This window comes from Polypterus senegalus, chromosome 12, assembly GCF_016835505.1.
Source record: "Polypterus senegalus isolate Bchr_013 chromosome 12, ASM1683550v1, whole genome shotgun sequence".
NCBI classification, from domain to species: domain Eukaryota; kingdom Metazoa; phylum Chordata; class Cladistia; order Polypteriformes; family Polypteridae; genus Polypterus; species Polypterus senegalus.
In genome coordinates, this window is record NC_053165.1 from 81,715,726 (window position 1) to 81,734,407 (window position 18,682).

General features: G+C 37.2%; 1 protein-coding gene across 1 annotated transcript; it reads right to left on the reverse strand.

The window, feature by feature from the left end:
• Nucleotides 1–1,953: 1,953 nt before the first annotated feature.
• Nucleotides 1,954–18,307, reverse strand: get3 (guided entry of tail-anchored proteins factor 3, ATPase). The gene is made up of 7 exons (XM_039772635.1): nt 18,009–18,307; nt 12,870–13,017; nt 9,790–9,938; nt 7,974–8,124; nt 6,007–6,114; nt 5,075–5,272; nt 1,954–2,328 (listed from the first exon to the last, which is right to left on the reverse strand). The coding sequence occupies exons 1-7, from the start codon at nt 18,149–18,151 to the stop codon at nt 2,200–2,202; spliced, it is 1,026 nt and encodes a 341-aa protein (XP_039628569.1). The 5' UTR covers nt 18,152–18,307; the 3' UTR covers nt 1,954–2,199.
• Between the last annotated feature and the right edge of the window lie 375 nt (nt 18,308–18,682).

The following is an 18,682-nucleotide window of genomic DNA, read 5'->3' on the forward strand; positions in this document are numbered from 1 at the left end:
ATTCATAATGGAATGGAGGAAAGCCTGTCAGACAATTAAAAAACACTCTGGTATTAGCAGATGGATACGTTCAGAGACGCCCGTTTTCTCCATAAGGATTTTACTGAACACAAAGAAATTTTCCATGTAATGAATACAAATTAACAAAAAGCTGGTACAAGAGCAACGTGTCATTTAAGCAGATCAAGTCAAGACAGCAGAAGCATAATGTTTTGCTTTTGGTCTTAGAAGAGATCACGTCATACAGAAATAAATATATTTAGAATTCTGTTCCATTAAGTGTTAAGAGTACTGCACAAAATCTAAAATAAAAAAAAAAAAAAAAGTGTAAAATAATCCAGACCAGAGAGTTGTGCTACAAGATACAATTTCATGTTTTGTTTTTTTTTTTTAAAAAACGTACATAACAGAAGCACTCTTATTAATGAGAAAAATGAGACCAAGGACAGAAATGATAGAGTTGGTGGTCTGTTTATTAGCTTGATTGCAAAGAGGGTCTCATGCATTTATCATTAATGCAGTTTTCTCTGTTATTTCAATACAATGGGAACATACTCCGTTATAAAAGGTGCAGACAACATAAATGTCTGAATGAGGAATGAATGACAACTGAAAAGTCTGTAAAGGAAGGTTTCTTATGTTCTTGCAGTTGACCAGCTTTAACTCTGGGTTAAAGTCCAAAAGAATGGTTATGCACTGTTGCTTATTTTTCAGGACTCACAAAATGCTTTGTTAAAACAAACCAGACATTGAATTAGAGGTTGCAGGTTTCACGTCATGTCAAGTGTGGGATGGGCTTTTGTCTTTAAGAGAATAAACATTTGATTCAATGATCACAATTAAAAAAAAAAAAAAAACCACACACAAAATTCTCCCAAACCCCCTCAGAGAAAGGAATTAGTTTCATAATCTGTAAAATAACTGTGGCATGGTCATTCTCTGATAGTGGAAACGACAAAAAAAAAAAGCTTTCCACATTCTCCATAATCCACCTCCAAAGAAAGAATTTTGAAACAAATACAAATTTTAAACTAATATGGAGTTACTATCTGGTGTGGGTACGATGGAAAGAAACACCTTTAACAGCAATACACCCCAATCTGTGCATCAGATGACATGTAAGTAGGATAATTAGTCCGATTACAATACTGCAGTAGAAGTACATTACTGTATTAGCCAACATATCTCTGTAAAGGAGAGAACACACAGGTCAGGGCTGCAAAGAAAAATTCCAAAGGCAGACATCAGTTTGCCTGAACAACAGAGCAAAAAGCTTAAGAGGGAGCAGGCCTGCAGACTGGAAGCTTATTGCTGTTCCTCCATGAATCTGTGACACCCAAGTGTTATTGATGCAATTACTAAAAATACAAGAATCTATAGTATAGATATACCCAAAAAAGTTCATAAGAAATGTTGACTAGTCTCTAATATTTAAAGTAAAAACCTAAGTAAAGTCCAGTCTTCAAGTTTGTGACAATGCCAACTATAAACTTTTCACTTCACTCATGACCATCCAGAGGAAACGGACAATTAAAATTTGTTCTTCTGGCTCTGAATTTTAGTGTTTAAGAGAAAGATTTTTAATTAAAAGTGGGACATTTTGACTTAGTACAGTATATTAAAAAAAGAACAAAGTAACATTTTATTCCCCAAGCAACCACTGGCAGCCTCAAACATCACAGAGGCATTTCTTAAAGTTATTAAAAAAAACACAAAAAAGATGACAACACACCCCAGACACCCTTAATCTTTTTGCAAATGTGAGTGAATGTGCAACCATCAGCTCTCATGTTTTCATTGTTGGAGACAAACTTTCAGACCCTTTCAAAATCACCTTTAAATTTGTAAATGGTCTCCCCACATAACACGGGCAGCAGGTGCTTGGGATTTAACTGTAAATGTTAAACCATTAGAAGCATACCATAAATTCAGGAAGGTACAGTTGTAACCAGATGTGCTTAAATCTTTTTTTAATTTCAAAGAAAGTGGCAAAAATCCGTTTATCATCACTTTGTACAACTGTACAATAAACAGCCAAGATGACAATAATTAAAGAATGAGAAGGAGCAGGCATGTCCATAAAAAATAAATATGATACCATGGGTGACAAAGCAGCTATACAGACAGAAAGGCAGGGGAATGGACATTGGTGAGATTCAAATCCCTGCACTGGACACCAGTTCAACTTCCAACAGATGGTCAGTTGTTGGGGGGCTTGTAGGGCTCCAGGAGCTGTTTGGAGAATGTGTTCACCTTATCTGCTCCCCGCACCTCGTGAGGAAGAAGAGGAAGCTTGACAATATGGAAATCTTCGTAGAGATCCTCCATCTACATGATTGGAAAAAAAAAAAAATAAGGAAGATGATTAAAAGAAATTGGTAATTCAATGGGTGTATATTCAGTATTACTCTATGTAAAATAAATAGATCTTTCATTGTAAAAAGACGAAAACTTGTACACTATAAGTTCTACTGAATATATTCAAGTAATAGTAAGCTAAAAATCCTGCTACAACATAGCATACTAGGTATTGTGTAATCCATGCTCATGACTTCTCCTGATGAAATCTGCTATGTATTATAAATGACTCTTATTCAGTAGCATTCCGAACAACCACTATTACATAAATAATGCCTTTAAAATGTAATACTACATAAAAAAGAATTATGGGATTCTTTTGTGACTAGTTTCTCATTAAAGTTTAAAATGGCTTCAACTTTTTTTTTAGATTTGTAATCATCATTGGTAGGTTACGAAGTACAAAAAATACTGATAAGCAGTCTTTTAAAAACCTATTTTTTCTTTACCGTTTTGCCCATTTACCAGAACCCCATTCTACTTGAACATAGTAAAACCACCAGGATTTAATTCAACCAGAAAAAGTAAAGTCATCATGGGAGCTTGGCCATTGGTGCTGGTTGTTTTATCTAGTGAGGGTCTTTTAGCAGTCTGCAAAAAATACCATTATCAAGTTGAAAACTTCCAGACCTCTCCGTTGTGCTCACCTAGTGCAATTAATTTTATTGCGTCTGAAGCTGAACACAGTAGTGTTCCTGAAGCATAGCTCTGGAACCAAAAAATTCTAGGCGGACAAAAACATTGCTAATGAGTTACACAAAATAAATAAATACAAAATCCACTGCATAGCGAAGAGATTTTAAATAAGGTTCCATAATAAATAATTAACACTTCTGTTCGATTAAACTAATGCATCCTAACAATGTGTTACTGCCCCCTGTGTCTACCCCTAAGAAAACATTACAAAGCCACAGTTTGGAACTTAAGTCTGTTGAATGTTATGGATGCACACACAGACACCACTTCAAGGAGAGGAGTCGTTAAGCTGACATTTACATTTAAGAGGGTAAGTACACAGGAGTGATATAGAGAGGTGCAGAGATTCAGCAAAAAAGTGCAAATAAACAGATGGACAAAACATGTGCTTCAATATCCAATTAACACAGTGAGACAGAGTGTTGACCATTCCATGTTTTTGAAATTGAATAAACTTCTGCAACCTGTCTGCTCCGTCAGTCACTGGAATAATGGGCATTTATGGACACAATAGGGTCTGAAAAGCTTTCAGGAATCTTTTAGCTTGATATTCTTTCATTTTAAGACTAACTCTGCCAGATGAAGAATACCGAGACTTAGTAAAAGGATTAAAATATATATTTAGGTGTCTTACTAGTAGATAGATACATTTTTACATATTAAAGAGTATTTATCACCTATTCTGTATTTTTTGTCACAGGTATGATGAATAAAATGAGCCTTCATCATATTAGTGCTGCACGTATGAGAACATCTAAAAACAAGGAAATAACCTTCATTTATCAAGAGGACATCAGTGACCAAGATCAGAAAATTGCAGGACCTGAAAATAATGTGCAGGAGTTCAAGTATCTCAGGGTCTTGTTCACGAGCGAGTAAAGAATGGAGCTTGAGATCCACAGGCGGATCGGTGTGGCATCTGCAGTGGCGTCCCCAGTGATGCAGGCTCTGCATCGCTCTATCGTGGTAAAAAAGGAGCTGAGCCGTAAGGCAAAGCTCTCAATTTACCAGTCAATCTGCGTTCCTACCCTCACCTATGGTCATGAGCTATGGGTAGTAACTAAAAGAACGAGATCGCGAATACAAGCGGCTGAAATGAGTTTCCTCCGCAGGGTGACTGGCTCAGTCACCCGGGAGGAGCTCAGAGTAGAGTCGCTGCTCCTCCACATCGAGAGGAGTCAGATGAGGTGGCTCGGGCATCTGATCAGGATGCCTCCCTGGGTGAGGTGTTCTGGGCATGTCTAACCGGGAGGAGGCCCCGGGGAAGACCCAGGACATGCTAGAGGGACTGTGTCTGCCAGCTGGCCTGGGAACACCTCGGGATTCCCCCGGAAGGGCTAGAAGAAGTGGCCGGGGAGATGGAAGTTTGGGCATCCCCGCTCAAGCTGCTGCCCCCACAATTTCAGATAAGCGGAAGAGGATGGATGATGAAAACAATGTGCCAAAACAGGCAAGGCACAACCTTTATGACGCATCATGATCCGAACTACCAAAAAGCAACAGGGTTTCATCATTCCTGAAACAGATGCCAGTATTAGAAATGCACAAGTATCCTTCTTCAAGTTAATACAAGGGACTACAAGTCCAGCTTGATTTGGAGTGGCACACCAAAAGGAAATGACAAACAATGATTAAATTAGCAAATAAAGAGACTTTAATGTGCATGAAATGTGACTGAAAGGTTAATAGCACCCAAAAACACCTATTTTAATCCTTTTAATATTAAAAGAATTAAGACATTTGTTTGTGCTTAAAACTGTCAAGACTTTACTGTAGAGGACATCTGAAGTGTTTACAATAGTTTTTATAAGAGTACAGCATTTGCCATTGAACTTTATTGTAATAAATATTATCATGGGAAGGATTATAATTCAGCAATTTTCAAAACAAAATATCAAATAGCTAAAAAAAGTTTAATCTAAAAAGTAAATATTAATTACATTACTTAAAATTACTTTTTAATCTTTTTGGTATACTATAAATGAATGGAAACATGGTGAGCTAACAGTAATCTACTAACCTGGTCGAGGTATTTGGATTGGATTTTGTGCCTTGCTTCACACATCTTGCAAGGCCTGTCTGGGTCTGGGAACACGAGCTGATTTACAATAATGTTGTGTGTGTCAATCTTGCACTTGGCCAGTTCCTGGATGAGTCGCTCCGTCTCATAAAGTGACAGAAACTCTGCAATGCACACACAGATAAATGTGGTCTGCTCCTGAAGTACAAAATGTACAAAGGGAGAGGATTCATAAAGTTATTGAGGCAGCCTTAAAACCTGTATGTGGACAAGTAAAATGATCAAGCAGCATTCAAATTTGACTTAAAAACATTTACAATACATTTTAAAATACAAAATAACTGCGTTAGTGAAATTTAGAACTTTCTATAAGACATTGTCCCATGTAGGAAAAAAGGCTGAGGGAAAAGTTGTTAAATAAGGTATGGCTTATCAAAGCACACAAGTCTTGATTCAAAGGAACGATGCCACTAGAGGCAACTCTAGAGAGAAAAAAAACACACCATTTTAACTTAAAAATGCAAATAGGGAGCCCCTTGCTGTCAGCAAAACCTTAAAGAGCATACTACATATGGAGATTAGCCATGCCAATTTGTAACTTGTACTTAAAAACAAAAAAAAAAAATGCAAAAGCCTGACCCTTACATTTATCTGCTGCCTTGCACAAGTCACCTACCCATCCCAGCCACAGAATACTCAAAAAAAAAAAATAAAATAAATAAACACCTCACATTGGCACAGTACAAATTCTTGCCAATAATTTCTGTGGCACAGAGATGTGGGGTTTACACTAGATACACCACCACACAGCATAATTATACAGTTAATGAAATATAAATTATGCTGAACACATCTATTTTTAAGCCATTTTATTTAATGTGATTAACTCTAACTCTGCAACACTCTGAGAAACAAAAGGAAAAATTGCTTACCGGATCCTTAAATTGTTCACTAACTGACCGGATAACAGGTAGTGTCTCTTCCAGCTTGGAGGCAAGTTGGTCTGCATTCATATCACCTAGACCCAGCATGTTACACATCTGTTAAGAAATGCAGACAGTCACAGATTGAACAGATTGTTAAAAAAAAAAAAACACACCACTGCAATCCACTTTGGTAAAGAAACAATTCAATTGCTGTCTACCACAAACATTGATTACTTTTGAAACCTAGATCCATGTGATCCCAAGCTCCAGCTAGTTTTTAATCCAACGACTTTAATAATATAAAGTCAGTTTTTGTCATTAACACGGTGTCAATGTAACAGTGATTCCATAAGAATGGTGAAGTTTACTGATGACATCAAATTTCAGGGTCTCATCTTTGACAATGATAATTTCGTAGAGGAATGAGATAAAAATAATAGATTAAATAATTTTACCTAAAAACAGTCTGGATTTAAAATTCAACAAAATTTAAGACTCAGTAATTGACTGTAATTGAGGTATTGTCATCTTCATAAATGATTTGTTGGTTCTTGGGCACCATCATTTCCAGCACTCTTGTACATGGAGGGTCTATACATCTCATATTAAGGCAGTTAAAGTAGTTTATCACAAGATACAATGCCCAGTATTCAAAGTATTTCGATATTCTCCATCAGTTTGGTATAACAACCTCTCTTCTGCGGATATCAAGCAGGCAGACAGTGATGTTCACCGTTTATAAAATCACTTGTGTCATCTGTCCACTATGAGTTCATCCTACTTTTTCAGGCAAAAATAGACAATCATCATGTTTGTTTCTAGTCCACCACACCCAGACAAAAACTCTGTTCACCATCTGTCTAGTAAATGACTTAGAACAATCAAGACCAGGACTACCAGATTTCATGAAAGAACTTCCCTACAAACTGTAAGAATAATGAACTGAACATATTGTCTCTCTAAGCTACCTACAGTTTTTTGATGAATATGTCTGTTTGTATTAAAGTAGCTGTTTGAGGTCAGGTGGCCAATGATGATTACTGTTAAATGGCAAGTTTCTACTGATGTCATATTTGTGTGAGCTTCACCAGATTTACACCCTCTCAAATGATGTCATTTTTGGCAATAAAGCATTTACTGACAGATTCTGTCCATCCCCCACCCCTAATCTACAAAAGGAATAATTTTAAACAGTGTCTATTCAGTTGTTTGATTTTTCAAGGCTTTCCTTTCACACTTCTTAGTAAATATTTTCCTAAGGCAGACAATTTGTCAAAAAAAAAAAAACTGTACATGAAAATGTCAAAAAGTAAGCACCTCCACAGTTATCAAAAACAGAAACATCAGATTTTACATCTGAGAAGTACGTGCTATCAGAAATCCTAAGACTACAGTCTGGCATCAAGCAAAGCAGTATAACAGCAAGGAATGTTTTCTGCTTGTTAAACTATTCAGAATTAACACAGCCATATGGATCACGCAAACTAAAGCATGACAGCTTTATTTATTAACTAAAAAAACATCTTTTTAAACTTGTAGCAGGATATAAATCTATAACCAGGCAGAAGTACATTTTCAAGCATTTAACCATGTGTGATTTCATTATACATAATTCACAATAGTACATCACTACTAGGCACAAGTAAAATTATGAACAAAATAGGATTCAGGCCTTATCTGATTCATATTGTTTGAGCAATACAAGATAAAAGAGCTATTGAGCCCATGAGACACTGCAGTTAGAGAAACAAATAGCTAATGGATGCTTACAGTTGGGCTCCATTTATGTTAATTATTTCAAAACCTTGTTTTCCAGGCTGTTTAAACAAATTAGTGTATTTATGTATTCATTACATTGTTGGTAAGATTTGCGTTTGTACCAGCAAGCGTGTTACAGTGCTCTGTATCTACACTCAGTATGGAGCGTTATGCAAAAATAAAGAAAACTGAAATTTTAAAAACTGAAAACATACCTGGGATATAAATGGACTGATCTGGTTTTTAATTTGCATCAGCCTGCCTAGCCCCCTTTCCACAATAGTGGGGAAGTTGAGAAGGCGCAATGTGTGCCCAGTAGGGGCAGTGTCAAATACCACCACAGAGAAATTCATGCCCTTCACCAACCTGTGGGGGGAAAAAAAAAACTGAATGAATAGTCGCACCTCCTACAGTTAGCAGTAACTAAAAAGTACAAAGTGCAATTTGAAAATTGAAAGGGTATGGATGATTCAAGTCAGAGTCTCCAAGGTTAGTCTTGAAAGCACTGCTTTGTTTTTCCCCCAGAACCCATTTACATTAGTCCCCTGGTTACATACGGGATAGGGACAGTAGGTTTGTACTTGAAAATAGTTGAATTTGTATGTAAGTCGGAACAGGTACATTATTTTAATAAATGCTATTGTTGACCGACTGTAACCAAGTGCTCTGCCAATGAATGATGGAGCTTCACCTCTCTCTGACCTTTTTATTATTTCTACTTTATTTTCAATGGTGATGGTTTTTCTCTTCTTTACTGTATCACCAGCACTTGCATCATATTTGTGTTTCAGAGACATTCTTGAAGGGTGAAGACAAAAGGTTAAGATGAGCTCTTCTGCACAGCACTGTACACGCTATCACAGCAGGAAGGTACCAGTCATCAGCACGTCTGATGTACTGAACAAGAGACAACTTCCTGCTATGTGCGGAATAGTACGAGCAGGCTTGCTATTGAGAATGAATGGGGGAGGCGAGGGACGGTTCACCACCTGCCCACCACACAGTCACCTCCACTACAGTATGCTGCCTGCAGCATCCACCCACGGAGAATGAACACGGTGCGGCCAAAGGTGGGTAGTGAATTGCCCACCACTACCCCCATTCAACAGGCAGCCACCCGAGGCGCACTACAATGCTACCCCCCGCCACCCCGTCACCCTCAATGGCCTCCAGTCACCCACAACCAGGTCATCGCTTGCAGCATTACCAGCTGCCCACCGAGAACGAACGGTGCAGCCATGTGTGGTGGGTGGGCAGTGAAACGCCCCCCTCGGCTGCATCCAGTCAGGAGCAGTAAATGCAGCAGTGTGGTGGGCGGGCAGCGAACCTCCCCATCAAGCCTTCGTCCTGCACACGAGCGATAGCTGTGCCCTGGTGATTATGGACCATGGGTTCCCGCTTGCCGCCGGGAGCCGCCCGAGGGACACTGAGCGTGAGCAGCGAAATCACCCCCTCTCCAGCCTCTGTCCAGCCACCGTTTGCAACGTCCCCAGGCCGAAGACGGCGGAGCGGCAGTTACTAAGGCCCCTGCGTCGTGTCCCCATTACAGATGAAGGTGCAGCTGCTGTCCCATTCATAAGTCGTACGTTGGATATCCGTAACTTGGGGACTACCTGTATACTCAGAAATCTTAGGCCATCGCAATTAAATCTTCCATTACAACCCAAGACCAGCATCCAAAATCTAGCCCAGTTACTACTTTTTAAACCAATTGGCTTTTAGAAGCCATTTGTTAAAAAGTGAGATATTGACAAACCAGTTAAGAGTCTGAAAATACTACTGTGGTTAGTTTACATTTGTAAAGTATGAAAAGAAATAGAAAATTAATATATAAGAACTTAAATTTGAACCAATTTACCTCCAATTAAGAAACTGGTTGCAATGGACATTCACAGCCACAGTAACTCGCCCATCAACAGATTACTGGTGCATCTCAAAGAACATAACAGATTGGGAGTAGCATACATGCCTTACATAATTCAGTAACAACCGTGAAACACAGTACAGTACAAAAATGCAAAAAAAGCAAACCTCATGACCTCCGCGTAGCTCATTGCTTCATCAATTCCCGGGAATGCACTCATTGCCTCTTGCATCATCTTCTTTCCCATACTAAGCATGTTGTCTTCCTCAAAGAACTCATCAGGGAGCTCTGCAACACCCAAGCTGGGGTCTATCTCCTGCAAGGAGACAAGAAAGAAATCCAGGATAGAAAACACAACCCAAAAGTAAATGAAGTTTTGTTTTCACACATTGTATAAAATATATAAAAAAAAAAAGCAGCTGACAGATTCTAAGACACGAAAATTGTATACCTTCAGTTATTCTCCAGTTATAAAGGTAAAAATTTTTTTTTTTTTTAAATTAAAAGGACAATTTTGAGACTGTATAGACCTGTTGCCAAAATATGCCCTAGATGTTTCAAATGTATTGATCCCATTAATGTACTATCAAATTGTAAGCTGGTTTAGCACCAATTGATACCTCAATTTTTCTGCCATTCTTTTGAAATCGGCCTCATTACCTAGTGTAATATACAAATGTAAAGGAAAACGTACAGCAGTTTTCTGTATCTGAAATACAAGCATAATATTTACAGTATGTTGCACTATTGTTTAATAACTTGTTTTTAAATTTAGACTTAAATTTGGCCATTACATTGATCAAGTGCTACTAACCAATTCTGTACCTCTTACCATTATCTTTCTATGACACTTTTCTCTTGCCCAGGTCTTAATGTGCCAGTGTGTTTATGTGTTTACATACACACATATATAAACACATCACAGTTAATCTCTGTCTTTCATTAGTGCAATAAAATTCTGATTACTCTTGCTTAGTAGTGGACACCAGTAGAAACAAGACAGGGTAGAAATTTGTCAAAACAGGAGAGATTTTCATATATCACTTTTACCACAGTTTAGTATGTTAAGAATACGCCTTAGTTACTTATTGCAAAAGAGCCATGCAAGTTTGGTGTAGGTGCTCTGTTAACTTCTGACGCAATGCGGCAAGTGAGGGTACAAGGGTGAAGATGGAAAGAAGAATGAACCATGGATGATCTTTGTGAAAATGGAATGACCGATGTAATATGATGACTTTTAAAAGAGAGTGATTTGAGTACAACTATACTAAAATGCTGGCACATGTACTACATCACAGACACACACTTGCATGCATTTTATATTGCTACTCAAATGTGAATGCTGTCTCACTCTAATATACACAACTATACAATAAGCAAAGAAACAACATTTACAATCACTCATTTTTTCAAGAAATGTAATAAAAATAGATCATAACGCTAATGTGGAAACCATCAGTGCTCCAGTTATTTCAGTTACTATTGGAATCGTTTCGCACATTTATAGTATAAAGTACATTAGCAGCATCAATCCACCATGGGAAAAGAAGAACATGCAAGGTGGCACATGTGGATTGGATGAGCTGCTTTTGAAAAACACAATGTATACAAATGCAAGAATGAATTGTGGGGTTTCTCTGTGAATGTGAAGGGCCCAAAGGAACATTGTACTGTGCCACAAGTGAGGTAAAATGTGTACTTATATATATATATATATATATATATATAAAATAAATGCAGCTATATTGAAGTGCTGGCACATGCATTGAATCACACACACTTGCATGTATCAAATCACACAAATGCTCTTACAGCAGACAAACACAGGCCAAGAAAGCCAACTGTTCATTCCAGCTTTTTCATGCAGTCAGGTATGCTATCTGTGCACTGTAATGTTTGCACACACCTTGGAATACAAAGTACACATACAATGTCAATTTGTAACTCAAATGTTAAACTTTTTTTCGGACTTAATGGGTGCTGTACTCAATTAAGAGGAGAGCCACTGCTACTGCTGAATGGCCTTACGAGTCTCAGATAAAACATAATTTTGTTCTCAGGCTTAAACATTTCAGAACACACCACAAACAAAATGCACGACGGTAAATATTGACCACTAAAACAGAATGTAGATAGTCTGTACATCTGATAATGCAAAAGGCCAGTGTCCTGGATGTTTATAACGATTTCTAGTATCGAGCAACAGCATGGACATTAATTCTGTTGACGACTACTGCTCCAAGTATCTCCTTAGAAAGCAACAGTAATGGCTGCTTATTTCTAGGACTACAAACTCTTTCATTTCGAACACAACAATATCATACGGACATGGAAATTCAAAATATGACATGGATAAGATGCAGTGGTTCCATATATTGAAATACTGTGGGAAGTGCCAAAGTTACTTCACTGGAAGAAAGGCAAACACTTCTACTTGTACTTGACCTTACATGGCCAACATTCAACACATAATGGGCTATCAGTTATTTACTGTATATATTCTGTGTATCAAGTTGTTGTATAATTATTTCAGTAATGTTTGACATTAGTACAACACTGTGTATATTTTGCTTGCATTTCATAGTCTATGTGGTATTCTAAGCAGGACTACAGAGAACAGTGCCATTCAAGAATACAACTATGTTTAAGTTAGACAGTCAACTGATCTCATTCTGTTGATTCTTACAAGCAGGAGCAGGTCTGCTTTTTAGTGACTCTGACAGCCTAGGTATCCACCTTTAATTGAGAAACAGAATAAAATGCTACTGAGGCACTAATCTTTCTTATTTGACTGAACCAAGTCTATCCCGTGTTTTTACCTTTAACTATTCAAGAAACATAATGAAAGAATGTGAATTCTGTTAAATGCAGTGCTGTTCGCATTCAATTCTTTCTTATGCAACAAATACCATTTAAACATGCACTTCCACTCCCCAATTAAGGATACATAGAATTTTACATGCAGAATTTCTAGTTGGCATATTTAAACACATTAATGAAATATTAAGCTTTAATTTAAAAAACCACTTAATTAAAACAGATGCCTTTGTGTCTGCTGTTATACCTTTGGCTCTTACCATGAATAGCCTGCAAGTTACTGGATTGACAAACCGTTTGTGACCATTACATTTTAATTACCTGTTAATACCCAAGATCATTTCTGTTTCAGCTAAAAGGCTAGGTAAATAAACATGAAGGAAGGAAAAGAACTGAATAATTAAAATGAAAGTGAAGAAATGTAACTAACCATTGCAAAAAGATTGTCATAGCCTTTAACCTTCGTCGGCACCTTGGAAAACTTTTGGTCAAAGGCATCAGAGATGTTGTGAGCAGGATCTGTGGAGATGATGAGTACACTCTCCCTTACAGAGGCCAACTGTACAGCTAGACTACAGCTGCAGAGAAAAACAAACGCATTAGTACTCTGTGAAAAAAAACTTTGCCGTTAAAAATCAAAAAAGTTTACCTTAATTTTTTAACCCAAATAAGTAGTAGGGTGTTGTACCGTGTTAGCCATTATGGATGAAATGAGACATTAAGCAAAATGACACCTTTAACTGGCTAACTAAAAATATTACAATATATAAGCTTTCGAAGAAACTCAGGCCCCTTCTTCAGGCAAGATGTACAAATGGGCCAGAATTTAAAAGCGAGAAACTGTGCTGTGGCAGGACTAACCACCGGTCAACTCTGCTACCACTAAACCAAAGACGAGATGAAAAGAATACAAATGTACAGATGTTTTCCTAATCTGCCTTATTTTACTTCAGAAAGAAAAAAAAAAAAAACCAAACAATTAGGGCTCTATTGTTGCATAGCAACATTACAGCATATATAAAGGCTGCACACAACTTTAATTCATCATTTTTATGATTTACCACCTTCTAGTGAAAGGGTAATGTTTACAGGTGTGCGGGTTTTCAGATTTTTCTCCTCACCAGATTCTGAATACGAGAAGAATCGCTCAGTAGTAGACTGCCCATTAGAGACCAGCGCATCTGCAGCTATAGGGCTGCTCTGGACTGCTGCTCTGGTTGCTCTTACCATCCACTATACATGCCACCATGGAGTCAGAGACTCAACCCCAGCAAACATGCAAATCAAAGAAGGGTGCATAGAGGATGAGGTGAGCTGTAAACTGCTCTGGCAAGAGTTGTATTGTACCTGAGGGTTTCTTGGTTAAACACTGCTATCACACACATACACACAAAGGCATTTATTGATTTTGAAGTTTGCATCTTATAGTTATTAATCTCTTGGTCATAAGATTAACTAATGTGTAACATACAAGCACTTGACAGGTATATGCAGGGCCTCTAATAAACAGATGGCCTCTTTCTCTAATAAACTGATCTCAGTATGCATCTTCTAGCCTTTCATTCCCAAAATTTTAAAATTTCTGGGAGGAAATGGGCAATGCACAATTTTAAATATCTCCTTCTGGAGTTCAGTAGATACCTAGAATTATTAGACCTCATTAAGCAACACCAAAATCACTTACGTGGCTAGAGGGGAATGGCACTTGATTCAAACCAAGTACTAACAAATGATATCAAGCAAAGAATTTTCTATCCTGTGTTGCAGGTTTCAGTTTAATTGGACTTGAAGCTAAACATTGCTTTTTTCTTTTTTTTTTTTTTTAAATTTCACTGATATTCTCCTGAATTTCCTTGGCTGGATGGGTAACATCTAAGTTTTACTTGCATGTTACTTATTTTCTATTTCAAAACACTGTGCAAGTCAGCAAACCGAATGCTAGAGACAAGGAAATAAAATGCCCAGCAGGTCTTTAATACTTGACAATTACATACAGGCCAGAAATGGAGATCAAGTCCTTTGAAAATTTTACCATTTGAGAAAAAAAATATTTGAAATGTCCAAAATAAGATTTACTCTAAGATTTTTTTTTTTTAAATCAGGACTATACCATTAGAAAAAAAAAACATAAAATGTAATTTTAAAATTAGATATGGCTACAGTCATATAGAAAAGTATATCATTTTTAAGAGTTATTGTACTCAAGTTTAAAATTGCACATTTTGTTTCGAGTTTCCTGCTTAATAGCAAAGATTAATTTCCCCTGTTGTCTCTGTACTTCAGGCAGCAGCAGCGGCTCTGCAGAAATATTGTGTTATGACCTGTGCCCTCCATGAATACTGCTATAATCATTATCAAATACTAAGAAGACAAAGGAACATAATGGAAGAAATTAATCTGGTAGGCTACAATTTGCTCTCAGGAATTCAGGAGGGAATCCAGAATCTAAATGAGAGGATGGTAAATCTAGTCCAAAAGAAAGACAGAATTAAAGAAACATTAAAATATGATACAAACAAAACAAAGCTACAAGGTCAGTCTGAGAAACCACATAACACAGAAATAAAAGACTTACTAAGACAACTGTCAGAAACAGAAAAACAACTTAGCCAGAGCAGAAGATTATTAAGAAACTTAGACCGACAGTTAGAAAACACAATAAAGCAGGTGCAGTGGACAGAAGAGAAGGTGGATTTCCTGGCACACGAGCTATGCAAGGAAAAGAATAAAAGAGAGATATTAAAGGGAAAACAAAACAATGCCAAGAGGACAAATGTATCAAAATATAAAAAGCTTGCTTTCAATAACTTGAGACAACCTATAGCAAATAAATATCTTCAAAATTTAGAACATTCTATGAAAAGAACATACAGATGTGTAACCTGCTGAACATTACTCCTAGACGTTTTACAAAACAGCAAAGAAGACGGAAAGGAGAAAAAAAAGTCTTCAATGATGGTAAATACAATTCATTTTTACGGTATATACCACTCTTGACTGAATTCACAAGTTCACAGGTAAATACAATTATAAACTTTACATATTACTAATTGCAAAATGAATACACGAAAGACACAGGTTTGTTTAAACAGGAAGCACTTTTAAACATAAATGGATTCCAACAATATCTGTCCAGTAACATAACTTGTATAGCCAGTTAACAACAGGGAGGGAAAAAAAAAAAAAGGAGAACTACAGACAGCAGCATTGCTACAGAAAACAAACTTCAGGGGTGTTCATGGACCGTCATAACACAATCACCGTCTGACGATCAAAATGAAAAGGGGGCAGAAAGGCTTGTAAGGACAGACACCTCCTGGTATATTTAACTGTACAGGATGAAGACCTGGAGGGGATAGTGGGTACAGGCTATTGCTCCACAGAAGTAGAAACGCTAGCCTTGTACATAAAAGAATCAGAGTGGTTTCATAAAGGCATTCATCTAGGCAAAAAGAAAAAAAAAATACCAAACCAGAATGCTGTAAACAAAACAATGATAAATAAATAAAAAGCATGATATTCAAACTTTTCCAGCTCTTCATCAGGTAAAAAGGTATGTGTGCATAATATTGGGATAACATAACCATTAAGTACCAGAAGAGCTTGATGAGCTTTGTGAATTTCCCCTTGGGATTAATAATCTATCCATCTATGAACTGTATTGTCCACTCTTGTTGTATGAAACTTGTACTCTAGGTTCTTTATTTAGTAGACAGGCAATAACATCACCACAATCTCTACACGTGGTAACTTGCAATTTTGTTTTAACATTTTATTGTCAAAAACCAGAATAATACAATGCCATATTACTCAATAAAACATATTATACATTTGTTTACTAAGAAAACAAAGGAACAATAGAAATACAAAACTTCAAAGTCCCACCCAAGAGAATCAGAAGTGTAAAAAAAAAAAAAAAATGTTTTTAAAGTAGATTAAAAAAAAAAAACATAAGCATCAATAACAGGCCCAGCAAGCTTAATAAAAACCATTAATGAATTCTTGCCCTGTTTTCAAAAAGTTCTGGACATATCCTTTAAGAAATAATTACACTTTTTTTTTGCATTTGAGATAACACAGAACAGTGCTTATGCACCAAGTTATAGAAGGCGAGTTGAGATTCTTCCAGTTGAAGGAGATAATTCTTCATGCTGGCAGTGTGGTATAGGCTATTACAATCGAATTATCATTATGCACTTGAATGCCATCCAGGAATACACCAAATGCTGTCCTTAATAGGTTAGGAGTGATTGTAACAAGAAGGCTGTTTGAGAAGTTCGTAAAGACTTTTGGCATGGTACTAGCTAACTTTCAGTTTTAGTACTGGGCAGCAAATACACCCTCAAGAAAATCTTCTAAATCAGCACACATTCATGAACTCATACCAGGCTAGCTTTGAATAAAAAAAAAAAAAACTCCTGTTCTAAATCTCCCTTGCATGCCCTGCCCTGCTTTACGTTCCAATCAATACACATTTTCATAAAATTGACCAGTAATGCAGGATATTTTTCAAGTCTTTCTCTATTGCTCACACACGATAATCACCCTTTTCCGCCTTCTCAAACCTACTCAGCGTTTGTAAGGATTAAGAAACTTTGGCTTCAGTCTTAAATGCACTGCCTTTAATGTCCGAGTACTGTATTGAATCACTGTTGAGATTTAAGAATTCTGCTTGATCTACTTTATACACCTTTGAAGATTTTGAAGACCTGGTTTAGCTCTACTTTGCTCGAGACTAAACAGGTTCAACTCTCTGTTGGACAGCATGTCCGTAAATTCTGGGATGCGCTGTATTGCTCTCTTCAGCCCAGCTTCAAATGCTGCTGTGTCTTTTTTTGTACCACGGTGACCTGAACGGCATACAATACTTCAGGTGTGGTTTCATTTTTGCATTATACAGTCTAAGTATATAACGTCCTACAGTTTATATTCAACAATTTAAAAAAAATAACCTGTTTTATTTGCCTATTTAATCTTTTCTATCCATTGCTTAAGACGATGAAAACGCTGTGTCAACGTAAACCCTTAAATTCTTTTCATAGATAGCTTCCCGTAGAAGAGTGCCTCTTCATCTCATATTAACTGTACAACTGACGTCCCTTTTGTCAACGTGTTACACTTTGCTACCTCCCAGTTTTGAAGCTTGCCCTGATCTTTCTGAATCGTTACTGCTACGTCCTCAATGTCTGAAGCTTTTACATAATAATTTTTAACGACAAACACCATTAAATGACACTTTCCAGTTGCATCAATTCTGCTTTCAGACAGAAATGGAGCACTAAAAAAAGCTGCACTGGTCACACAGCTAGGCACGGTTTGCGTGTACGCCGGCAATCTCGGGATAAGCAGGCCAACCCCTTAGGCTATAACGTCCAAGTGCACTGTTGAGAAAACTCAACTTAAATACGCAAGTAATCGTCCTTTATTAATACGGACACAGAAACAATTCGAAGTTCATAAAATGTGTTACCGCGTTAAATGGTTTTGCAGCGGGCTCGTTTTAAGCTTACGAAGCCCAGTATAGACTAGTGTTACATAGTGCACACAATGTCGTGTATTAACAACTTACCTACACGTCGTTTTACCCACGCCTCCTTTCCCTCCAACAAATATCCACTTTAATGATTTTTGCTCGATTACATTCTTCAGAGTTGGTTCCAGCGGCTCCACGTCTGGTGCGTCTTCAAACTCATCTTCCACTGACGTTGCCATCTTGCCGGCTTGGCGGATCGGGTGCGGGGAGCCTGCGCGCGCCCCTTGACCAATAACGGAAGTGCAATGTTCGCCATTTTGGCTCCAAGCTGTGACAGACTATCAGCTTTCAGTAAACAGGAGTGCGTTGACCACGCCTATGATCACGCCCAACTAAGAGGAAGTGCGGAAGTCTGTTCGCATGTACCAACTTGAAAAATACAGGGGAGCAAAAAAATGCTTAATGAAAAAAGTAAGGAACTCTGCCAGCATTTATTATTCTGGAGTAGTTTACCATAGAAGTTATTTAAATTAAAAAATAATTATTTTACTAGTTGCAATTTCATTCATTTATCAATGGTTTCAGTTTCGAGTAGAGACACTGAGATATCAGTGTGCCCTTCTGATGAAGAAAATAAAAACAATACAGTCCATAAACGGATGCTGAAATGCTAATCAAAGTTATTATAGTTAACGTTAATTAAAATCAAAACTGAAACTATTGTTTAAAAAAATCGTAAACAAATAAAACAATTAACAAAACTTAAATGA